The following is a 26353-nucleotide window of genomic DNA, read 5'->3' on the forward strand; positions in this document are numbered from 1 at the left end:
CAGCAAAACACATTGTTTCTAAAAGGTCAGCAGGTGAAGCTGTGTTGGAATATCAACTTAATTACCTGGGCTGTAGGGAGGAATGGGCACCAACCAGCGCATGGCTGCAGTGCTAAAAGCTGCTAAATTGCTATTCCAGGTATGGCCCTAAATATATGTACTATAGCTTTTTCTGTGAAGGGGAGAAATGTCTAAATTAGCACTTTCTCACAATAGCTGTTTACCAGCATATCTTTTTCCTCTGGATATTTGCTTAATTGTCTTGTTCTAAATACTTCTGAAACAACAAGACAGAAAATTTGCAGAAAGCCATTTTTATGACTGTGGATCTGGCACTGCTTTGCTAATTATCAGACAAGTGACTTAAGCTATGAGATGCTGGAGCAAGAAAAATCTTACATTCACTTTTACACTATCAAAATATTATTTAAAAATTATAGATCCCACATCTCATAAAACAGCTATTGTACACCCAAGGAACTTTCACAATACAGCTATTTAGAGTTTTATACTCAAGCAAACATTACAAAAGGATAATTTTTGGTCTGTGACATAACAGCTTGTGAGCAGAATATTATCTCAAACTAATTGTGGAGGTCTTTTGAGGTTTTTTTAAAGTGATATTCAAAACAGAGCCTTGTGAGTAAATCAGAGGTGCTGGTTCATGTGCAGCAACAAGTGCAAGCTGACGGAAATGCTTAAAGGAAACACCACCAGATGAGAACTGGTTTGTTAGTATGTGGAGAAAGAAGAGCTTCTCAATTAGCAGTGAGGGTGTTTCCAATAATTTCCAAAGCAAAGCTCTTCTAGATTAATATCTGATTTCCTTCTGAAATTGAGGACTGGCTTGAAAATACCTTAAAGTCAATCAGCCATGGCAGAGAGATGCCTTGTGCTGGATGAAGCCAGGCTCACACACACCAGGCTGCAGGAGACCTGAAGAGCTGACTTTGGGAGAACATGCTGGACTCAACTGAACACTCAATTAAAAAAAAAAAAAGGGAGAAAATAACAACACTGAAAAATGTCTGGTACCTAAAAAGATTCAGTAGAGAAAGCAGACGGAATCTATGAGGCAGCTGTTTTATTATCCAGCCAGATCCCTGCACAGCACACTCTGCTTTTTACATGCTCCCATATGTATAGCTCACAAACTGGGATGACAGGAACAGTGTATGCTTTACAGCATATATTTTTAATTTACACTCTGAAATATTTCAATGGAAATCTGCTGGGTCCTGTGATAAAAATAATCTCCATGTTTTAAGGGATGCCTCATTCTTCAAGCCACATTTGTAGAGTGGGAAGGTAGAACAAGTCTGGCAAAAATGCAGCAATGCCTAAAGCCAAAATCCCAAAACCATGAGAACACCACTGTGGACCTCTTCCTACAGCAAAGAGGTGCCTGCAGAACACAAAATATTTAATTCAATTTAGAGTCACTCTGGTTCAAAGAAGCCTCCCACACGTTGTTTCCATTTTGTTCCCATGTAGTGAGGCCCTGGGTAATAAAGGATCATGCTGCAGACAGTAACTACACAAGTCAGGAGCAGGCCAGGGTTCTGCTGATCCCTTTTCCACCTGCTCTGCTCTGGTCCCTGCAGAGCTTTCCCAGCCCTGATCCTCGCTGGGCCTTCCTTGGCAATTTGCTCCAGCACTCACCACTGTTTGGGCAGGGGATTCATTCATCACCATTCACTACTCTAAACACACACCAGCTTTTTGTTCTGAGAATGTATCAGAAAAAACAAAGAAATTTCAACACAAAGAATGGACTTTGAGTCCATTTCTTTGAAATACTCACTGTGACACAGAACTGTTCTCCTTGTCCTCTTGGGCAACCACTGGTGACTTTGTATAATTTCTTGTTATTTCTTCGATATTTTGGCACCACTTTGCACTTCACATTTTGCACCAGCTTTTTTTCTGGACCCAGCAGTAACAGCAGATCCTACACTGACAATATCCACTCCTCAATCCTAGATGGGTAACTCTGTGAACACAGGGATGTTCCTGGTACTACACTAAGCCAGGAAGGAACACATCCTATGGACTGCACCACACAGTGGGCCTTAGTGGGCACAGTGGGCACAACTTCATTTGTCCAGAAGGAGAATAAAACCCCAGCTCTCCATAACATTGCTGCATAATGACAGGGCCATGAAGGAAAACTCCCTTAACTCATCAAAGCAGGCCCTTTCTGGATTACAGCAAACCAGCAAGGAGGGCTTTTGTACAACTATTCACAGAGGTAAAACTGGCAAGAGGTTGAAAGAGAATCTCACTGAGATGATCGCTTTTCCAGAGGACTTCTTCCAAAATGAGGTTCATTTTGCTGTGGTTTGTTTTCATTCTGTCTATTCTTCAACATACATGGATGGAGAGACATGTTGCAAAAAATCCTAGACCCCAGGAATATATTTATCCCAGACCCCATGCGTTAAAGCCTATCCATCTACTACCTCAGCAGAGTTTAAAATCACAGCTAATAGGTTAACAACTGCTTTTCTTCTGCTTCAGATGAAGAATATCAGAAAGCTGGGGGAATATTCAGCTTCCCAATTTGTACTGACTGCTCAGTGCTACTTGCAATGTCTGTTTGACAGGACTGACATTTTGTAGCACTGTGAGATGGGAGAACGTGTGACATTTTTATTCATGGTGGCGTACGCCCTTGTAATGATCAGCCCTGGTCGATGTGCTTACTGCAGCAGCCCCGAGCCCTCGGAGAACAAACAGCAGCCCGAGGTGCCAGCAGTTTGGCTGCCTTATTAAACACCACCAGGATTCTAACGAAGAGCAACTGCTGGAAAATCTCACTGTCAAATCCTCAAGGACATTGTCAACATGGAACTAACTACATATATTTTTCACTTAAAATACTAGAAAATCCAGCAATACAATATCAAATTTAAAGAAAAAAGCCACAGTGGTTTGTGTGTGCTTTTTAACTGGTCATTTTACCAGCTTTATATTGGCTTTCTGTGGTCCTGATGCTGGAATTCAAATCAAAGAGATCATGTAACCTGCATGATTTAAAATGCTGGAAAATGGACATATCCCTTATTATCTCTTAACAGCTATTTCTCTCTAGCAAGTGGAATACTTGCACAGAAAAAAGAAAAAATATATGGTCTCTCATTTAAGGAACTCTATAAACAGCAATGACTCTCTGCTTCACTCACCTTCATTATTCACCAAGCCAGGCTGCATAACTGGGGGGACATTCTCCCCCACACACCCACAGAAGGACACAGACCCTCTATCTGCAGCCTGGCACTCACAACTGTTTTGTGTGGCATTCATCAGCCCAGCTCTGAAGGACAAATCTAAGAAATGCCTGGCCAAACAGTCACAGTGGGGTCAGCATTTAGAAGAATTATATGTTTCACACACTCTTTCTCTTTAATCTCCTGGTTAATCCAGTGGCCCAGAGGTCAGTTCAGACAGTTCTGGCCTAACTGCACATATCAACTTCATAAGTAATACATAAGAAGCCTCTGGATGCTGATCTACATAGACAGAGAAGCAAGTCACCCATAAGACACTGTGAGCTCTCCTCAAGTTGTCAATCTAGGTGATTTGGGTAGCCTTGCATGTACTGATATATTTATTTTCTATGTATGTATTATTTATAAAGCACAACTCTCCTTCCACATGCCAGCAGTGATGGACCAAGATCCTCCCTGCAAGATATTTATGGGTTCCTCAGCAGAACAGGACTAACAAGGAGACTCTGCAGACAGGTTACAGCTGTTGTCTCTTGTCACAAGGCCTGGGAGGTTGGCTCTGCCAGCCCTCCCTTCACACGTGCAGGCAGTGCAGCACTGACACGCAGTTCTCAGGGCAGCACAGTCATTTCCAGCATCCCTGTGTAAGGAGTGCTTCAAATACCCAGACAGTTGGAAAACACTGAAAGCCACACTGCAATGTGCTTTTTCATGGCTGAACACATACATGTGCTGGATGCAGTCTGGGGCCACAGTCTCACTGCAAAGCATGAATTCCTGCATGGCACAGCACAAGCCCCCCTGCTGCAGGGGCTGGAGAGAACCCAGCTGTGCCTGCTCCCCGGGAAGCCCTGGGCAGCAGGTGCAGGAGGGGCAGAGACCCTGGGCACGCTCTGCAGGCGCTGCTCACACCTGTCCCACGTTGGCACACATGGCCAGGGCAGGCACTCCCTAACTCCCACCACATGGATTGCCATCTCTGCTAATCCTGCACACCACAACTTCAATCCAATGCATCATTGTCTTGTCCACTGACATTGGTTTTACGACTCTGACTAAGAACGCTGTCCCCTGAGAACCTGATGGGACATTTGAGTGGTCTCAAGCAGACATTAGATGGGCAAGTGCTTCTGGGCCATGACATTTGTTTTTCTTGTGAGTCTTCTGACTTGTACTGAGCAACACTGAATTCCTTCCTGAAAGGAACAGGCAAAGAAAGGAGTGAAGACAAAATCATTTTAAACAACTAGTACTTTTGCTAAATCCATAAAGAATCAATTGGAGAGAGGGAGGAAACCCCATGTGGCTCCAGAGAAAGGAAATGAACCCACATTGCTCATCTGTGGGGAAGAGTGGAAGGGAGGCTCGTTTTCTTAATGAAGGTCCTGCTATTGTCCAAGCAGCTCAGAGTGGCCAGAGGAGGGCTGGCTCTGCAACCAGAGTATACAGTTACATGAATATTAGCAAATGAACTTGTTTTCCCCTTTCCCCTTTGGTTTCTACGTCAGTGCCACACAATGCCTGCTGTGATCCAGGGGAATCTGCTATTGTTCCGATGCACCTGGGTGTGAAGGGAGTCACAGGGTCTGGCAAAGGAGCCTTCCTCCCTTCCCTGCTTCATCCCTTTTACCCTGGAGATAATCCCTCCTCTGCTGCCTCTGGCCTCAGTGATCCAGTTCTGCATTCCTGGAATGTAGCTGGCTGGTGTTCTCCCCATCTTCCCCCTGACCTCTTAATGCCGTTTAATCTCCTGGAAGAAGAGCACTGCCCTGCAAAGCAGAGTTGTTTGTTCTGTGTGTCCAAGTGCACACTGTGACTAGGAAAAATGAACACGTTCATTTACAGCAAAAGGCTTCAAAACAGCAAATAAGACAGCAATTTCCATGCTGTGGCCTGCAAGAGTTTAACAGCAGTCAGAACAAGCCAGGGAGAGAACCCAGAGAAGTCCTTCCACAGTCAGACAAGCTGCTTCAGTACATTAATGCATTTTCCATTTGTCTCATAACTATTTACATTAGTCCCCAGAGCATTGATTCTCTGTAGTTTGCATCAAGCATGGAACATGATTGAATCTCTCTACTAAAGATATACGTGGAAGAGTCTTTTGTATTTTTTTAAGCTTTACACCTTTTGGTGCATAAATGGAATTAAGTATCCCATTTGCTGGTAAATAAAAACAAGCCATAGAAAACATAAACCCAGCTAAGCTGACAAATTACATTCTAATTATAATAGACACAATTAGAGAGCTGTACAGAACTGCCAGGATCACTTGCTTCTAATGAAATTATTCCCTTTCCCAAACATCACAACAAGTGATGTTTCTGGCAGCTTACCATTTGCTGGTTTAATTGTACTAAATCAGGGGTGCTACTGACTGTGGGAAAGCTCCTAAGGAGGAATGTTCCTAAGCGTAGGGTTGATTTTGAAGCCCTTGGGCTCATCCTGCGTGTTCACACCACCTCTCCCAGACTGGTGGGAAGACTGGGCACAGGTACCAATCCTGTATGAACTCTGTGGGTCCTGCCAAAGCAGCCCCAACAACTGCTTGCTTGGACAAGGAACCTGTTCAAAACAGTCACCATGACACTGTGTAGTGTCTATTCTCCAAACAGGTCAAAGACAACACAGACACGGGTTCTACCTAAAAGGTTCAAGCGTGGGCATGGCAACAAGAGCCCAACCCCCCGAGTCACAGATCACCAGCATTAGTGTCCCATTCTGCCCCAGTCAGGGCTTACTGGGCTCCCAGCGCTGCCCTGCCTGGCACACTGGAAAGGATTCCAAGGACAGCTCTGGCAACTGAATTTGCAGCAGGTGTTTGATGCTTAAAGGACATTTTGGTCAGCTTTTCACACAACAAACCAGCAGAAAGCAAGGAATAGGACATTCATAGAATCATTAAGGTTGAAAAAGACTGGAAAGATCATCAAGTCCATCAAGCACCACAAGAGATGCTCTCTGTAGCACTGGATCTTCCACAACAATTAACCTTACTCTTCCCCCAAACTTAGAGCACTACTCAGTACCACAAACCTCCCATTTGAATCTTGGCCTTGGCTTGAAAATTGCTCCCTCTTCTCCCCACCCATTAAACCATAAGTTGCCTGTACTGCTCCTGCTACTTGTTGAGTACAGTTGTGTTGTCCCAGAGCCCTTGGTGATAGTTCCTGTATTTGGTTGATGCAGGGATCAATAAGAAAGGTACACCCTGGGTAAAGCATGTAAAGTGCCACCCAGGAAAAGCAGTGGTCCCACCCTCCCACGATGGTGTCTTACTAAGAACATTCCAGTTTAGATCTTTACTACACTGCCCCAGGCTATCTGGCTAAAAATCCTTCTTTTCGCCATCAATGGGAGCATTCCCACAATGTCTCAGTATTGCAGAAAGGATCACTCAAACAATTCCATAATAAACAAGGCTCTCCAATGATGCCTGATCACCACTCACCAAGATGAGCCAGGACATACAGAATCTCCCCCAGTCAGCCAATTACTGCCAAATTTTGGTGAGCCATCAGCTGAGGGGCTGTGCTTTTACAGGCATTTCAAGATATTTTACTGATATTTTTTGTAGCCATACAACTGCAGATACACAACCGTGTTTGGAAAAGCCAGCAACTCCCTCACTCTAGGGTGAGAGATAATGAGTTAAAATTAAAGGTTGTTGCTGGCTCGCTAGCCCATCCCCCTTTAGCTAATCTGTCATGTAATGAAGAGAAGCACCAGCACAGGACAGCTCGCTGCCGGCTCACTTACAGCGAGCTGATTAAGAATGTTCAACCAACAGCAGACTGCAGACCTTTCCGAGGAAAATAAATAGACTGTATGCAAATGTGTTTGTCACTTTGACAGCACGTCTCAATTAAAGCCCGCGCGGCGGCGGAGCACTCGGCAGCGCTGGGCCGGGCTCCCTGCACCGCCCGCCCCGAGCCGGGCCCTGACCCCAGTGCATGCATGCATTTTAAACCGCGCTGCCAGCCGCACAATGCTGCACTCCGAGAGAGCCCCTGACAATGAGAAAAAAGCCTCTTTCATCCTCTTCAGTTTAGAAGAGCTGTGAATGCACAAACAGCCCTTATTTCAGAGTTCTTGTGCCTTTTTAATTGTTCCCACCTTCTGTATTCTAGACAGAGTTAAAAGTGACATTAAAATCTCTGCCTTTAATCACGAGTTAGAAGCCATCTCCCATTTATACAGTAAATGTTGCTGCCTTTTTCCTCCCCAAAGCCTTAATCTATATTTCATAAACCTGAACATCTTCTCCTTTTGAATGAACGTATGATTTCATTTTTGTTTTGGCATTGGGCTATCAGAAGGAGCAGACCCATGCCAGGACTGAGGCTGAGTCACACAGCCTACAACTGCTAAGTCAGATGGGTTTTTGGAAACCAGCATTTGTAATGTGCTGACAGCAATAAGCATTTAGCCAGCAAGCCTCTCCCCACAGCCAGGGGTCAGGAAAGCTGATGCGTGTTTCTTTCAACACAGAAAAGTGATCATTAAAAAATTTGAAAGTGACTGTTAAAAAAACCTCATGAATTTAAATTTGCACTTCCCAGTCAAATATATATTTCATTAATCTCCCATCATGTTTGAACCCTCCATCGTTCACAAAAATTGAAAGGAAAAACTGAAAAAAATTGTAATATCATCTGATTTCTGACTGCTTTAAATGAAATGTAACATGTCCCTGCTGGAGCTAGATGGCTGCATTCCTCCAGTAGCCCCAACTCCTCTCAACTGTAGTGGCACTGAAAGTAACAGAAAAATAAGTCTCTACTAAAAATACTTAATTGGAAGAGAAAGATTTTTTAAAAGTCTCCAAGAACTTACTTTTAGCACACTGGTTAAAGTACTGAAAAAAATGAATCTAATTCTGAAATGATGCAGACAACACTGCTCTGAGCAGTGAGCAGACCTCGGGTGGCCCCATCTCATACCTGAACAGTCAGTGCAGCCACACCAACTGGTTTCTATTCATAGATACTTCTCTAAAACCGGTTTGCTTCACATTTTATAATGTTTTACAATTGCTTTAAATTTACACTTTGCTTCCTTAGAAGAAATCAGATATTTCCTCCTGTTTTCTGGTCAGAACAGTGTAAAGAATAGATACAACAAAAGAAAGGAGAACAGTGAACACAAATCATGTCATTTTTTGAGTCAGCCTATACTTAATAGGGGAACACTGGCAAACGGATAATAAACACTGGATGTTTTCCCATGAAAATCACAGCAACTACAACATTTTCTAAATAGCCAGCTCTTCAAACCCCACCCCCAAACTCTCTGTTTCGCAGACATATCAAAAGAAACATTACACCAGTAACTAACGTGAACAGCTCAGCTGTCAATACTGAATACAGAGCACGCTAACAAGCTATTAATTGATTTTTCCATCTTAGTTCATCGCATTTAATTTTCAGAGAATGTTCAAATGCTTTAATAGTTGGACATCCCATATTGACACTAATGATCTGGCTAGATAGCAGCGGATGCTTTAAATTCTACACCCTCAGTCCTGAGAGCTGAAGCACCTTGCATGCTAAAACAGCTGCAAAATAGTTTCTAAAATTGCTACAATATTTATGCTTCCCCCATTCACTCATCGTTTATTTTCCTCAAAATCATAGTTCAAACAAAAGGAATCTGCAAACCCCAGAAAAAGCAGGTTTTAGAATCCCCTTTAAACAGATAGAACAGAAATAAAACTAAAACAGCACAGTTCAGTGATTGAAGATAATGAAGCATTTGGTATATTTGTTATCGTGACTTTTCTGAACTATTCTTGCTGAGGCACATGATGGAGAACAACTTACACTAAGACCTACCTGACCAAAATGCACTGTGATTGGTCTCCTGTCCTCTCTTAATTTCGGGTCCTTCTTCTCAGGCAGGGGCGATGGTGCTGTCCTTGGCAGGGGCTCCTCCGGCACTGCCGAGCAGCCGTTCTCAGCAATGTCCTGTGGGGCAGGAAAAGGTGAAAAGCACGGCCAGGAACACTCCTCAGGAAGGGCAAGGTGCACAAAGGAGACACTAGAGGATAATGCTGACTTAACAATTCGGATGTTAGGGGAAAAAACACCAAAGTACAGAAAAGAAAATATCATTAGAATAAAATATTTCATCCATCAGAGCTTGTACATAACCTCTCTCTCCTCCCAGTACCAGTGCTGCAAACAGGACATTCAATAAAATGTCTGACTTCAACACGCAAAAGCCAGGAAGTGCATGTGGAGAAAAAAAACACAGCTCAGATTTTCTGTTTTAGAAATGAACTCAACAGAAGTGCAGGGACAGGGCATTCTGCTTATTGTAAACCTAAATGAACACAGTAATTCCATTAACTTACTGCACAGAATTACCCATAGCAGAACAATTACTGGTGGAAGTGGCAAGGAGAGATGGAACTCAGAACTTAGTTAGCTCTGCATTTCATCTTGGAGTCTGTGCACTGAATATGCCTCCAGGAGAGGGTACAACACAAGGACTGCCTGGCAGAACACTTTTTGTTTGCTTTGACTTTAGTTCTCATCTCCAGAAGTGAAGTGACCAGCCAGCCCAGGTTAGAGGACTTGGCAAGAACAAGGTGTGTAACACGGGTTTTGAAAAAGACAAAGGCCCACAAACACCAGGAATCAGAGAAGAAGCAAAGAGTTTGAAAGTGAGTTGAGAAACAGTCTGTAACACAGTGGGCCCCAAACCTTACATCTCTGCAACAATGCCAAGGAAATAATGCTGGGTAAATATGGAGAGAAGGCTGCAGAGGCTGGAGCTCTGCAAGGCTGACCTGAGGGTGGCTGCTGCCACCGGCAGGGCTTTGATTCCCCGACCTCTGACACGGCCCGCGAGCCCCCGGCTCGCTCAGGTACAATAATGAGCCGTGTAAGCTGATGGCCAATTAGAAATGGTTCCTTTGGACACACACTGACCTAATGTGTTTAGGTCAAATGAAACAAAAAGCTGGATGGACTTTCTAAGGGGCTTTGTCTGCTCCACAGAGAAGCTGAGACCCCTCTTTAGATCCAGCTGGTAGAGCAGTGGTTCCCCAATACGGGCATAAGGATCATGGGGAATTAACAATTTGTTAAGGTCAAACTAGAGAGAAAAACTTTTTTTCCCCCGCCCTTCAGCTGCACAATGCCACCTTGTCTTGAAAAGATACAACAAAGTCCTCCGAATTACTAACAAAGAGCCCCAAAGCAAGACATTGACAAGAAACCCGAGTGTCTACAAACTCCTACTCCAGCTCCAGCCAGCACTGAGGCCCCAAGGGATCTCCTCAGCCTGGAACTCACACAGTCTATGGCCCCACCGTTCCTTGCAATGAAGCCAAACACAAAACCTATTTACACATTCCTGTGGGGTGGAGCCACACTGCAGGTGCCTGGAGCTGCCCAAGCTGCAGCACTCCCAGGGCCACCCAGCCGTGCTGAGCAGGGGCTGCTCCCGGCCCTGCAGAGCCTCCCTGGGGCTGCGCCTCCAACCAAGGCTGCACACAGCTGGGAGGCAATGGAGGGCAAAGCACCTTCCCAGGCAAATCCCCAAAGAGCCACAAGAAGGACACAAAAGTTTGGACATGAGGGGAATGGGAGGAGATGAAAGATGGAGAGAGATTAAGTCATTAAGCAAAATCCCCTCAGTTGTGTAACGATCACTGCAAATCCTTGAGCTTTTATTGCTATAGATCGCCCCTACTTCTCTGATGATATAATTGCATATAAAAGATAACATGTTACTAAAGCCTACTTCCACTGTCTTTGGTGCACAGACTTCCAATGAAACCACAATATATATTTTTTAAAAACTGCTTAATAAAAGATAAGAATTAAATTATTTCATTCCTCTCTACTTTTTCAACATCCCCAAAAGGCAAACAAATCATCAATACAGCTTCACTCATCAAAGCAAAATCTGCTTCACAAAAGTTTGTTTTCTATCTTCAATGAAAACACATTGGAGTTAAAAAAAACAGTGAAAAACGATCTTATTTTGTAATGGACTGCAAACACTGGCTAGAGAGGAACAAAACACATTCTGAGTGTCTTGAATGTTGTGCAGGTTGTGTTATAGAGGTCTAAATGAGTTGTTTCTAGAATACCAGGCATTAACTAGAGCCACACAGGGCTCTAGTAACTAAAATAACATTGAATATATTAAAGCCGAGTGCCCAACCATTTATATAAATTGTCTTAGCCAGAGCTTTCAGTAAGTTCCATTCTCCTGACTGAAAGATGAGGACGGTACCATTCATATTCCTCCCTCTTCCTAATTCTATGCAGTTAAGCTTCAAATGAGCCACTAACGGAGGGCCTTGACCACCACGGTGGTGAGATGGAAAAAGGCAGCCTTTGCAAAAAAGAAAAAAAAAGGGAAATGAAAAAGAAAAAAGAGAAAAAAGAAAGAAAAAAAAGAACTATATCAGATATAAAATAAAGCTACTAGGCTGTATCTATTAACAATTATTTGCTCTCACTCATAAGAATCCTCTGAAAACTATTTCTGTTGCTTTGAAATACTGCACCACAAATGAACAAGGGATGGAAATGGAGCACCATTCAATCTCCACTATCATATTAAAGAAGGACCTTACACACACCACAGTGACCTCTCAACAGGTCAATCCTGCATTTCTCATTTGCAATTCAAACCCAAGACTGGAGCAGACCAAGGGCAAAATGGGCTCTTGATTATATTTAAGAGGTCACCATTGCTATGCAGAGTTGGAAGAAGCAGAACCTCCAGCTTTATTGCATTTTTAAATTATATCTTGTACAGTAGCTGTTCAGATTTGGCAGCAAAAACTGGAAAAGGGATGTTTATATTTGACTTTTCCTTACCAGGGGCCTGCATACTTTCTATATTAATAATGGAAAATAGTATGTTAAAATGCAGTGGATAGTAAGATCTGTTTAAAAATAACCTTAGGTTACTCTTAGAAGATGAAAGACTAGCATCCCAAATTTGGCAAAAAGTATTTAATGATACCAGAATGTCAGACAGTTAATACTCACACACACTAGTGAGGAAACAGGATAAATACAACGCTCTTACATAAAAACTGGGGAAGATGCATTAATAGGCCTCTGCATAACAGACCCATAATGAAGCAGCCCTTCATTTAGATTAAAAATGAGGGTAACCAAAGCAACGTTTGCTATTTTTACCACTTTTAACAGAGGAATCCCTAATTTTAGTTACCTTCCTGCCTGCTTTCACATGGAGAAGACGACAGGACATAGAAAAGGACAGAATAATAAAGGAAGGAGAGGTTGAGCAGTGTGTGTCAACTACTCACAGCTATCTTTTAAGTTCCTGTGAAAGCCTATGTTGAACAATCATGTTTAAGCATCTCACTTACAGATACACCACATAAAGAAGGTGAACCAAAATTGGGCCATTTAGTTGTAAATGTTATGTGTGTTTTTTAAAGAGTTGCTTGCTGCTTGACAGACTAGGAAGACAACAATAATAATAAAACAAAGCAATGACTGAATGAGGCTTTTCTCAGCCTGGTACACAAATGTCACACAACAGCACACAATTCTATTATCATTTAAAATGCAGGAAAAAACCTGCTCACATTACACAGCTCCAACAGCTTTAGGAACACACGCAGAAAGGCAGAACGTCATGTCCAGAGGTGAAACATGGGCAATGACATAAAGAAATCCAGGTACAAGAAAACTGCTTCATGTTTCTACTGTTTTCAAATTATACCTACAGTGGTCATATATAATGTAGAGTAATAAAATAACATAAAAGCATCTGAAGGCACTTTATCTTCCCCGAGATTCTGCAGCAATGTCTGGAGGGCTCAGAGAGGGGCCAGCAGCTGGAATGCACACAGGCAAATCCTCCCTTCGTGGCCTGGGGACAGACTGAGAGCACTTCTGTCTGCCACGAGCATTTGGAGCCCTAACTTAAGAGGATGGTCTAGAAATTTAGAGAAGAAATTTACAGAGTGAGCACAGATTAAACAAAACCCACCCAAACTCCTATGCAACAAATTGAATACAAATTTCTGAATAAGAAGCTCAGTTCTCTCAGCAGGTCAGCTGCCTGGCTTCCTCCTTTCTCTGAGAGCTCTGAGGCACAGAATAAAGGGAGTCTCTGCCCTAAGCCAGGGCAGTTACCCAGGTTCTCATGAGGTGTGTGCCAGTGTGACAGGAGCTCTGTTTGAAAGCAGCAGCTGGGACTGGATAACGCATCCCTCGAACACAGCGGAGCAGCTGGAATTGTGCTGTGTACAAACACACACACACATATTTGGGAAACAACAAACAGTTGTAGTGGGTTTTCCTCCAATAATTCCAACTGGCAATTGACATCAACTCTAATAAAATCCTTCCTGTCTGAACTTTGCAGCAGACATTAAAGAAATGCAGAAATCCCCTTCCCAATGACTATTTTTCCTGACTGATAACTGCAAAAATAACAACAAATTGCCATTTGCAAAAAGTTCACTGCCAGAACTGTAGGGAAATGCCCCCAATCCACATGCAGTCCCCTCACACAGTGCCCCAGCATGAAGAACAGGAGCAGGACCACTCCAAGCAGAACACTCAATTTTCTGGCTTTTGTGGGTTTAAGTCAGAGCTTTCATGTATTTGAAGACAATTTTTTTTTGTCTGTGAATATTTATAAGTGTGAAAAATCCAGGACAGCTGGTAATGCATTTTGAAGTGTGCTAACAGCACTGTATCAAACAGCTTCCTATTGATCACATCATGCTTTCAGTGGCTAAGGATTTCAGACGTGGTGCTTATACATTTTGAATAAGAACTTCAAGTACCTTTTGCTTCAAGCGGTTTTTCACTTCTTTTATTCCCATTTTTGCATGATCTTTTGCCTGCATGAAAAATAATTTAAGTTAAAATTCCCTTCTATTTCCAGCAGTGACTAAGTTTGTTTTCAGTTAATAAAAATGGCAAAAAAAAAAAAAATGTAACAGGACACTGAAAACACATTAAAACAAACAGAAAGCTAAAAAGACCCCAAATAAACAAAAAACACCATCCCATCTTTGTTGTAAAAATTTTGCTTTCCCTGTTTTGAAGTCATAGACATCTTTCATCATTTTGCATTCCACACGCTCAGTGTTCCCCAGTAAGTATTTATCTTTGCTATAAACTTCTATTCTTCCACACTGGCAGTGAGCCTGCAAATTCTCCTCACACTGCTCTGAATGCCAGTCCCATTTAGTAGAGCCAATCTCATCCTACTCCCTTCTCTCAGGCTGGAGGAAGGGAGGAAAAAACCCCAAAGTTTGAACGGTTATCTCAATGCTTTTTGTAACATTATTTCCCAGAACTGAGCATATAAGAAATCCTCACTTGTTTCTGTGCTGTTTGATCTGGCAGAGCGGAGCTGGCAGCCACACACGATAGCACAGCAACACACCAGCTGTTTGTTAACAGCACTGAAAACACTTCAATTTAAAGAATAACTCAGTAAGTTGGGCTCTAAATAAGCAGGTATAAGAAATCTCTAGGGAAAATTAATTGACATTTAGAGAAGATGGAAACAATTTGGAAAATGAGAGGATTCCCTTCTTTCGATGAAGCTGCAAGCAGGGAAAGCTGAGGTAACAATGATTTCCAACAGAGCAATGATGAGATGGTAGAGCTGCCTAGCAGAGAACACAGGCACTATTTCCCAGAAAGAGTTCTGTGTAATAAATGGAATTTATCATCTGTACTTGATTTCAAAAGAAATCACAAGTTCCCATTGTACTTTGCATTTCAATTGAGTTTAAATTTCAAAATGACTTTTTCATTTAAATTTGAAATTTGAATGAATATATATTTTGAGTAATTTTCTGAGTCCAATAAAAATGGATTTAAGTCTTGAGTCTCATTTGAAAGGTCTAAACAGAATTGTAATTAGACTCTTATCTCAGTAGTAAGCCAGTCCTCAATACTTACAAACTTATAGACAGTCTTCATGGCGGGGTTAGCCTTGGTCTTTACTGTGTTTAAAATGGCTCCACTTCCTTTCTGTAATTATAGTAACAAGGGAAGAAATGTTATCAAAGCTCTTTAAAGCAAACAGCCATCTAAAATCCACCATTCTTAACTTAAAATAACAGAGCATTAACTATCCTTATTAGCAGAGCCGAGTATGAAAAGGTCAGATTTAAAGAAAAAGACCCAAGGAAAATGACTCTGAATGTCGCTCTGGTTTTGCCCAGTTCTGTATTCAGCACTTGTCCAAGGGACAATGCAGGTGCCTCCCTTGTCTTACACATCTCACAGCTGTGCCCTGTGCCTCCACTCACCTCATGCTGTCCTGTACACTCCACTAAAATCCTGACCAAGTTTAAGACACAAGTATCCTGAGCAACACTCAATGTCTGAGCCAGAGACTGCCTCAGGACAGTCTGTACGTTCAATTTGAGGAGGGGAGACCTGGTTTTACTTTGCTCTTTTCCCTTCCCTCATCCCACAGTCCTGTTTATCACACATGGAGCCTTTTTCAGATACAAGTAGTTGATAAAGGGATAGCGAGGGAAAATGAAATCTAACTCCAGTCACAAACATTAATTCTAGAGCAGTTGAATCTCATGTGATGAATACAATCAAAGTGATGAGCCAGTGATGCATGCACTGCAATGATCTGTTCACCTGGCTGGTGCTGTACACCCCTGCCACACCCCACCGACTACTGCTGTACAGCACCTTACAGAGAAACACACAAGGGCAAAATCCAAGCAATTAAACCCTGGCTAACATTGTGTTTCCTACTTTCAGTGCAAAATAACATTTCCAGAGATGAAATTTGATTATATGCAATCAGATGTAAACAGCTTTAAGATTTACTGTCTCTGTCACTACATGAAAATCTTCAACAGGCCAACCCCAGTTCAGGGTGTCTGGCAGGAGCTCATGTGCTTACCCTCACTGTGGACAGCCACTGGTGGTACAGTTTGTCACTACCTGTGGAGAACCAAACACAAAAACAAATTGTAACCCTCTGCTGAACAGAAAATAAGTTAAAAATGTGAAGTGTTGGCACTTAGTGGCTGTGGAGCATGGGCAGAACAGCACAGCGAGCCTTTTCTTTCAGGAGAAAACATAACATTGATGAGAGATTTACACTCTCCTGTTTTCTCTGTGTTGTCTCAGACATTTGAGAACACAGATGTTTTTAAGTTCACTAAAAGAAATCCGAGGTGGTTCTGGGTAAAGCCAAGATTTGTCCTCCAATGCAAGAACTCTTTTAGTTGTACTTTATTAAAGTGGTAACGCTGAGGTTTTTTAAGACTGAACAAGCATTACTCAGACTACAATACATTATTCAGAGCTCCTGACAGACGAAAGAACAAAAATTTAAGACATTTCAGGCTGCCAGGATCACTAAGCCTGTTATTTACCTAGCAGCAATGACCAATTACATCACGATAACCCACAAATGGTAAACCAACAAAAGTGTCTGAAATTACCTTAAAATATTTCCTACCTGCATATTCTCCCATATTTATCTCCTCTTCAAACACGTCACTGAAGCCCTCCCCAGAGTTCAGCAGATCCAGACGCCCATCAATGAACTGCATCAGCATTAGAAGACAGAAACACATCAACCATCCATCTTTATCCTTTCAGAAAGACTTTATCTTTTGTTAGCTGGAATAACCTCAGTGTTTGCATTGGGTAGGGACTCAAAATAGAATGAAAATACCATCCAAACTGACACAGTGTTGCCCACTGCCCTCAGGTGTGTGGCTTTGCTAAAAACCAGCACTCATGTTTGGCTACACATACATGTTTTCAGCTGCCCTAAAGCAGTAGTTCTATGTAATATGCATCCTGGACAAAGTGTACAGGAGATATCTTTGGTCTAGGCATGCTCAGGTAAGAAAAATCCTTGAGTTCAGAGACCATTAGTGGGAAAACCCACCCACCTCTCAATATACAGAAAGCCTCAGCACCCCAGTCTGAGAGAAGCCAGCAAGCAGGAACTGAGGTGCTGCACTACAGGATCAAGGGGCACAGAAACAGCCCCCCAGCCCCCACCTGAACTGTTACAGGACCTGCTTCCCCATGGATCACTGGAGGCAGTACCTGCTTGAAGAGCTGGAGCTGGATGGCATTCTGCAGGAACTGCCTCATCACAGACGAACGGTGGGACACGAACGCTTCCTCGCAGAAAGTGATGGGTTCACCCTGGAGAGTTCAGAGCATTAAACACTCTAACAGCCTTGACCGAGTCCCTGTGAATCCACTGCCTGCACCCGGCCTTCTTCCCTTCCAAAATAAACAGGTAAGGAACACAGACCTTACCTAGCATTGAGTAAACTGCGCTTTATTTGCAGGTCCCAACCACAGGATTGAAAAACAGGCTGGAAAATTGCAGATCATCAAAATAAACCAGAGTGGCTTTACACACATTTCGCTAAAGCTGAAGAACTTTCATCATTCAAAAAGCTAACATTACTTACTCTCCCCAAAATATGACACAGAGTCATGTGAATTCCTTATACTCTGCTTATTTGCCTCAGCAGAGCCAGCACAAACGGGTCAGGAACGTCCATTCTGTTCTTTCCACACCTCTGAAGAACTCATATTGGAGGAGTGGAATTCCCCTTTTCCCCAGTCTTGTCAGCAAAAGACAGGAATTGTTTTGCAGTTCTACTTTTATCTTATTTTAATGAGTTATGGTAATGCTAAAGTCTGCTGCGTATCTGCTGTAAGGGCACCAATTTCTTCCACACATCTACAAATACACAACAGAGGAAGCAAATATATTTACTGAATTAAAAAAAAAATAACAAAGAAGGACTAAATTGTACTGATATATAATTATTATGGATGCTCATACTAAGCCACATATATGCTTATGGATGCTCATATTAACTCAAAATATATTTGGACTCTTCATCTGTTGAGTATTCAAAATTAACATTAGACAGCAAAGAGTCTTAAAGCATTCCCTTTTAAAAGGATGATATAATTCTATTTCTGAAAGCTTTAAATTAGTAATCTCATATTTACCACTGGCTGTGTAAAATCAACAGGGCAGCTAAAATGACTGAGGAAAGGATTAATTGCAAGTGTCTGTTTAAGCACAGGATGAGTATTCCTGACAGGGGGAAGAAGTTACTTTCTTAGGAGAGTTTCTGTCACACCCCTTGCTTGAACCAGTGAATTTCCACGGATTTGGAAGGAAAAGCAGGTTTCTTATGTGATAGCTACAGTTTTAGGGTAATTTATTTTAAAAATAATAACCTGGTTTTGATTTACTCTCTTCACAGGGAAAACCAAAATCACTACATACTTTCCAGGTAAGAAGTGTGAGTGTAAGCATGAAAAAACTACTTTTTTCTTCTTTGCTGAGGCTTTGCTCTCATCAGAATAAAGAATTATAAGACACTTGATTATAAAATAAACAAAGAGAAAATGTTTACAAGAGCAGGTCTGGCTGGTGTGTGCATGTATATTAGACACTGGTGCCAGTCTCCAGGACACACATGATGAAGGTTCTGGCTCCAAAGCCAAGGTGTGCACAGTCTGAAAGCTACATGTAAATGACTGTCATCTACTTGACCAGTGTGAAAAAGGCTTTCCCATTAACTTCAGATACTGGAATGTAACAAAGGATCCCTGAAAAATATTTTATCCATGTCAGAGAAATCTGAGTGCAAAGAGCTGGGAGGAATGGGTAAAGAGAAATGCAGATTAGTTCACTAGCACAGATGTTCACCTAAGGAAGGTTTAGCTTTTGTTTAACCCTCACTTAAAAAACCCTTGAAAGGAAACAAGCAGCCCTCCCTATCACCTACAAGAATGCCAGATTGCCCCCCTGGCCAGAGCAGAGCGTGGACAGCGTGGGATGAGCTCGGCCCTGCGCAGGGGAGGCGGCTGTGCCCTGCTGCACCTCCAGCAGCTCCTGCGCCCCCAGCAACACACACCCTGCAGCTGGGGCACCGGCAGCGCCTGCACACTTCCTTCCCAAAGTACTAATGATTGAGTTTGTTCATTAGCTTGATTAGACCTTTTGACTTCTTAAGAGACATTTCAGGCTCAACGGCTGCTGGATGACAGAAAAAAACTTTAATCATGGAGGTCAAGCGTGAGCTTTGCAACTCAGAATGCATTAGTGCCTTCCACCCTCGCTGACCTCCCTGAGGTGCATACACCGTTCCACCCCCAGCCACAGCTTCAGGACAAAAAGATAAGCTGGACAATAAGACCATTTTCCTGACAGACCTGGTTAACTGTAAATTATAAAGCTAATCAGCTCTGCTTTTACTGACAAATGACATTATACACGGGGGGACACCCGCAGAACTGCACTCTGGTGTGAAATGAATGGTCTTGTTTGCATGTGAAACAAGTAAAATAACTTGTCCTGAAAAACTCAGCAACTCCTAAACTCGCTGGTTCCAACAATTAAAATTTAGGCCATGATTCCTCAACACCTTAAATATCCATTAATATCCTTTTCAACTGTAAATGCCTAACAGAGGCTGAAGTATTGCACTGCAAATGCTCTAAATGTGTGCACAACATGACTCGATGAGGAATCTGACTTGATCTGTAATGTTACAGATAATTCACATCTATTTCAAGATTGAACCACAGAATTCTTTTTATTACAAAAATGTACACATTTAATCTGCAATCTTAACACAACAGAAAAAAACTTTAAAATATAGGATTAAGATTCCCAGATGCACTGAAAAAATAGGTGCCTTTTCTTTATGTCTTTGCAAACCTCCTTTATATGACTATTTCATATTCATCTGGCATAATGAAGTTCATCAGGGCAGTGCTGCATCTTATGACCCCTGAAAAAGCTGAAAAGTTTCAGCCCACATCTGATCTGCTGCCAGACATATTTTTATATTGGAATTCTGTAACATTCTAAAATAATGCTTAAAACTACTTAAGGCAGCAACTGGAAAATAAAAGGAGTCTAGGACTTATTTCAGACTGCTCTAGAGTTTCAGGAAACCTGCCGTTTTATATTATGAAGTCATAATACAAATTAAAAGATAAAGCCCAATTTTGTTTAATTACACTGTAAAAAATTTCATCACAATCCCTCATATTTTAAGGAAATCACTTTTCCTCAGCTCACTGATTATGGCAGGAACTTTCAGAGTGAGTATAAAGGACTAAACTACATTACAACAGCACAGAGCTGTTCTGCACACACACAGCCCCACTACAACTGCACAGAGCTGCTCTGCACACACACACTCACTACAACAGCACAGAGCTGCTCTGCACACACACACTCACTACAACAGCACAGAGCTGCTCTGCACACACACACTCACTACAACAGCACAGAGCTGCTCTGCACAGCAGCACACGCTGCAACACCAGGGCTCAAGGCACACACAGAGATGCCCACTGACAGGAGACAAGCTGCAATTTCCAGTGCCACTGCAGCACCCCCAGGACACAGCAAAGCAAGGGCATGCAAGCGGTCATGTATCACCTGATGCTGCAAATAACCACATCCTGTACTGACAATGGTTGTGCTGCAAATGGCAAAGTAAAGCCAGTAGGGATACTCTAGGAGTCATCAGCCTTAATTCCACCCAGAATGATAAAGCAAGGCAGGAGAATCATCTGGATATATATGTGTCTATGTCAAGCACAGCAGCAACCAAAGGCAAGGCACTGCCCTGCAGACCTTTCCAGAACTGTGATGGCAATGTCAGGGAAAGATTAGCTCATCACAGCTGAAGAAGGATCATCAGCCAGCCAGCGGGATTCCATAAAGAAAACCTGAAATTGGTGACTGACACCTGAGAGGACATTAGCTCATTCAGCTTGCAATTGCACTGACAAATAACCTCCCATAACCAGTCCATACATCCAGCACAAGAGAGCTCTTTGCATCCACCTCAGTCATAACGGGATCCAGAAAGCAGAGATCAAACTCTCTGCATTAAATGAACGATACCAGAGCTTTATTAGCATCTCAGGATGCAGCTCAGGAACAAAGAAATCACGTGGTCAGAGATTTGACCACACGCCTTCTAAACAAAAGTACATTCAGGCTCTTTTTGATAGGAGACTATCAGTTCTGATAAATTATTATTGCCAAGTGCAATCTTGAAAAGCATTTGAAAGCCACGTATTACAAATGCAGACTGCACTGCCCAAACAGTGCAGCCTCACGTAAGAGCTCAGCTCCATCACCAGCCCAATTTCAGACTGTTTCAGTTCCCTACTACAGAATACAGCCTCTGGTAGAGACACAGCAAGAGGGCACAAAATCAACTTCAAATAAAAGATGAAACTGTTAAAAAATGTGTAACTAGAGAAAACTTCCATGGCAGAGCAATGGTTTTGCTTCTTCTTTCAAACTCAGTTAGTTCATCAGGATACCTGACATTTTCCTGTTAGACCAAGTAAAATGACACACACTCATACCCACAACTAATGAAAGTACATGACTGTAATGGAGGCAGCCAGCTTTCCAAGTGTTCATATGGCTAATTCCAGCCATTGCCTGCCCTGATTTCATCACCTACAGCAGCCGAACACTTCCTGTCCCTATGCAACTGCTACAGCTTCCTAGATGGAACTCAAGCAACAAGCCTAGCACATGAAGTGCAAGGAAGCCAGCAAGAAAGCTTTTAGGGCTGGGAGGAAAAAGAAAAGAAAAAAAAACCTCACCATTTCACAGATCAAGAATAGAGGCATGAAAATAATAAGTAACTTGTACACGGTCACAAAAGTCTCTGGCAGAGCCAGGGAAAAGAACCGAAATTTCTTTAATCCCTGCTCAGTCCCTTAAATACAAGGCTATTCTTCCTCTTCCTACTTGATATTGTGTCAATGCAGGAGTGTAGGTGTTGAAAGACTAACAAAAGGAAAGTAATAGTATGGTATTATGAGCTGAGAAACCTAATCTTTATCAGATACAGCAAATCTCTATGATGCTGCCTGCACTGGGAACTCTCTCTTTGTCCTGAATATGCTTTAAATTACTGGTATAATGTGTACTGGATATTGTTCCACTCTTATATTTATTCCACAAAAACCCCTGTGGCCTGCATGTGATTTTATCATTAGCTGGCAAGGTAATTTCAGGGCCTGGTTCTGCAATCATTCCATGAGCAATGCTGCCATTGAAGCTGGGACGTTTGGCATGCAAAGCAGCTGCCAATTCAGGGTCCCTGCAATGAAAAGGCCTTTTTCTATTTTAACTATTGTGGAATATTAGTGACAATACAGAGGAGGAGAAAAATTGCAGTGCAATTCTTTAAATGAGTTATTTTATACTATGACAAAATATAAAAGCATGCTTGGAAAAACAATCTACACAAAGTATTGCCTATCAGATAAACCACAAGCTATTTTTGCTTCACCTATTAAAACTCAATAGAATACAAAGTACTTGGTAAAATAGGAAAAAAAATAATCTCTGTAGAAATAACAAATCATTGGCCGAGATTTACAAATTACCAACATGCCTCAAGACCACAAATGTTAACATTTTGCTTCCTTTGATTTCTTAGATATATGTAAAAAGTCCAAACTCATCCAAATCAACGAGGTTTCCAGAAAAATACGTTGAAAATATGTTTTTGTGCACAATGTAAATGACTCCTTTGTCTCAAGATCTCCAAAACCATATTCAATAAACAGATATTTTGAAGAGCGGGGCATTTTACTATAAGATTTAGATGCTGATATAGATGCAGAAGCAGAACAAACTGTTTTTAACTTCATTAAAGCAATTTAAGAGAAGCCTTAGTCATAAAGAGAGGTCATGAAATCCCACTCTCTTAGCTAAGTAACAAACCTCCTGACTCTATAAATAAAATGGATCTAATGGAATGAAACTTTAATTTTGCACTGAGTCAGACACACACAATCCCTGGTAGATCCACTGACGTACATGACGTAAGAACATGGCCTGCAGTGCCCCCTCCTTCACAGAGTAACTGGCAAAGGAAATGCCACAGCAGAACTCACTGAGGGAGGATCTGTCCCTCGTGTAAGGCCACTTGACAACTCGGTGAGGAAGCCTCAACTACTGCCATGGAAAAACACAGCCAGAAAAGGCTCACCTTAGAGCAGATCCTGTCCCCTGAGAGAGGTTACCAGGGGCCCTGGATTAGGAATACTGGAAAAAGGTTCCATTCCCTCATACAGGGAGAGGGATTCCCTCATACAAATGAGAACTTTTCACTCTCTTTTTACCATTTTCTCACCCATTGTCAGAAAGAGGCACAGATTTTACCTCATGAGCAGGCAAGACACAGAAAACACCACATCAGTATAATCATCAAAGCTGCTGATCGTCTACCGCTTTCATCAGAGCTCCTTGATCACTAGAAGACCCATCTCACAAAAGGCTCGGGATCCAAACATATTAAAAAGTATCATTTTTAGAGGTTAGATTTCATTTTCCCAGGCTCTCCTGTACAACATCTCACAGCTTGCAGTTCTTATTTAAAGACTTTAAAAAGTAAGAAACTACAATTAAAAAAAAGAAACCTCGCCTCTGATAGCCTGGAAATGCTGAGTCTTCCATGCAGTTAGTGCCAGATCTGTAATCTGCCTCAGTCCCCCAGTTCCACCACGGTACACTCATAAACAGCAAGTTGTATCCAGTGTGAGGACAAAAAAGGAAGCAGACTTTTCCTTTCTCTGCTCTCCGCACACGTTTTGCTCTGTCCATGAATTGTCCTGCATTCCTGCAAACCCACAGGACACCACAACCTGCAGCAAGCGCAATCACATCCCGCGGGGCCACAGGGCTCCTCCCAGCTCCCATCCTATGGCAACACATTCCTGACATGGAAACCGTGCAAAATTCCAACTCCTTTGTGAGGGGGAAAGCGCCATCTAATTAGAGCCCATGTGCAGGGAAGCATCTGGCTGGGAGCAGTGGTGCAGCGGCTCCCGGAGCTGTCGTGGAGACCAGGCGGGAGCGCCCGGAGCTGCCCGGGGCACGGGGCCAGCAGCACGGCTGTGGGCTCTGACAGGCAGCAGATGGGCAGGGACCGCCGGGCTCTGCTCCCCTCCAGACCCACACGCCCTCAGAGATCAGCCAGAGCTTGTACAAGTCCTCCTCATCTGCCCTGGAACCTCTGGCTTCCACCAAGGAAACAGAACTGAACGTGCCAACGTTTCCACCAGAAGAGTCCGCATGCAGTGCCTCCATCCCATTTATGTAACGGTGATGCGAAGCCGCAACAACTGACAAAACATGATGCAAATATTTTAAAAATAATTCATTTTGATGCTTTATTTCGGCATTCACTTACAATTGCATTCTTGGAAAAATGCACAGGAATTTCTGTGATTCATGCAGTGCATGATTCCATCTTGGCTGGGGAAGTTTGATGCTGTTATAATTATTAATAAAGTAAAACAAATGTTACCCTACACATGCAAAAGAATTTTTAATAACAATAAAAGAATTGTTAATAATGATGTCTCTCATTGTGGTGACCTCACAGCTTGGAGACCCTATTTTCTGTTAATAATTTTCAGTTACATGAATACATGCTTTTTGTTCCAAATTCTTTTTTCAACTCAAGGGCTTCCCTTCACATTAGCTCAGCAGCCTGCTAAGAGAATCTTCAAGGGAAAGAGAGTTGACTATAATCCATGAAAACTCATCACTTTGACTGGAAAGCCCATTCATTCACACAGGCACTGCCCATGCCTTGCAGGAGGCACATCATCTTCTACACATTTTAGAAGATGAATTTTCCAGGAAAACATTTTTTTCTTGCCTCAACTCCCTCAGAAAGATGCCCAGCTTGTGAGTGCAGCTGCCTGTAGCCCTGGAGAATCCTGCAGCCCAATATTCATATTCCACAAGGCAGAGTATTCCAGGGAACTAACCCGAAGCCAATTCTTGCCAGTGCCAGAGAGAAGCTGCACCATGGCTGCTGGGAATGCTCACAGCAGGCACTGCCTGCAGAAGCTTCAGGAATGCTGGCTGCTGAGGAAAGAGTTCCTGAGGAACAGCCAAGGCTGACTGTGGACATGGGTACAACACTGGGACCCAAACACACACAAAACCTTCCGAAGCTGCCTCAGCAGCACCGCTAATAACCAACAACATTCAGCGGTCTAAATTTCCCCAAGTCTCCACTAGGTATTGACCAGGAATTGCTATGGCTCAGAATCACCCTGAACACTTCATTAGCACAGTTACTGCCTGCTCCATTGATCACTACAAGTGTATTTTTCCATGTTTCTATTTTAGCAGTACTAAATTACATTGCTTCAAACACAGAAGTTGCTCATCACCTAACGGTGCTCTTAGTCCGGCTATTGCTGTGTTTGACATGTAGCGGCAATTTCAGCTCATTTTTTAGGATGCAGCAAAACACTCAGAAACTTGTAAAAACATTTTCGTCACATACAAACTGCTTCCCTCCCAGATCACATCCAACTTGATTAGGCATTAAATTTGCAACTGCCTATCCTTCCACCCTCTATAAATACTGGCAAAGGTTCAAAGCAGTTCTGCTGGTGCTAAAGAGTTAAAGCGTGGTGCTGTGGTCACTGTAAATAAGCAGTTTTGGGTAAGCAATATTGCTGTCAGACACAGTACGCTTTGCAGGTGTGGGCAATAATTAAAGGTTTCAGCACATCTACCTGGGTGAAGTATTTTTTACCTCCTATTCTGAGGAGGAAGCCCTCTCTGTGGAGAGCAGAAGAGCTCATTAATGAGGCTAATTAGGTGTAAAGGGGGTAGAGTCTGGCATCAGCTGCAGCTTATAGAAGCTAATCATTAAGCTCTGTAATCTCTACCCCAGAACAGCAGATGATCATGTTCCTAGGTGACTGATGTTGCTAAGAAAATTTCCAGCACCTGAGTACCTGACCAAATACTTTTTGGTGAGACCAAAAATTCCCTTAACCCTCTATGTGCCAGACAGCACAGTTGATATCATGTCTTCACTCATCAATTTTCTAACAATGAATATCCAATGAGATTCAGACTTGGCATGAGGCCTTTAATGTGATATATTTCAGAATTTAAAAAAACCAAAAAAATCAATGCCATCGACAACTTCTGGAAAGGAAGGGCACAAAATAAAGGCTGATAGAGCAACACGTAAGAATAACAAAGATGCAATTGTAATTATTTAAGCAATAATGCTTGAAAAAGAGTGACCACATATA

The 26353-nt window shown here is 42.4% G+C and overlaps 1 protein-coding gene across 7 annotated transcripts in view; it reads right to left on the minus strand.

Moving 5' to 3' along the window:
* The window catches only part of DENND1A (DENN domain containing 1A), a 147183-nt gene that overhangs the window by 14672 nt on the left and 106158 nt on the right, over positions 1-26353 (minus strand). For all 7 annotated transcript variants that reach the window (XM_063174438.1, XM_063174435.1, XM_063174437.1 and 4 more), the window contains exons 14-19: positions 17297-17398; positions 16695-16782; positions 16131-16171; positions 15161-15232; positions 14029-14085; positions 9065-9196 (exon numbers count right to left, since the gene is read on the minus strand). In XM_063174438.1, coding sequence (XP_063030508.1) covers positions 9065-9196; positions 14029-14085; positions 15161-15232; positions 16131-16171; positions 16695-16782; positions 17297-17398 — 492 coding nt within the window. The remainder of the gene's footprint in view (positions 1-9064; positions 9197-14028; positions 14086-15160; positions 15233-16130; positions 16172-16694; positions 16783-17296; positions 17399-26353) is intronic.

Source organism: Melospiza melodia, chromosome 22 (genome assembly GCF_035770615.1).
Source record: "Melospiza melodia melodia isolate bMelMel2 chromosome 22, bMelMel2.pri, whole genome shotgun sequence".
NCBI classification, from domain to species: Eukaryota; Metazoa; Chordata; class Aves; order Passeriformes; family Passerellidae; genus Melospiza; species Melospiza melodia.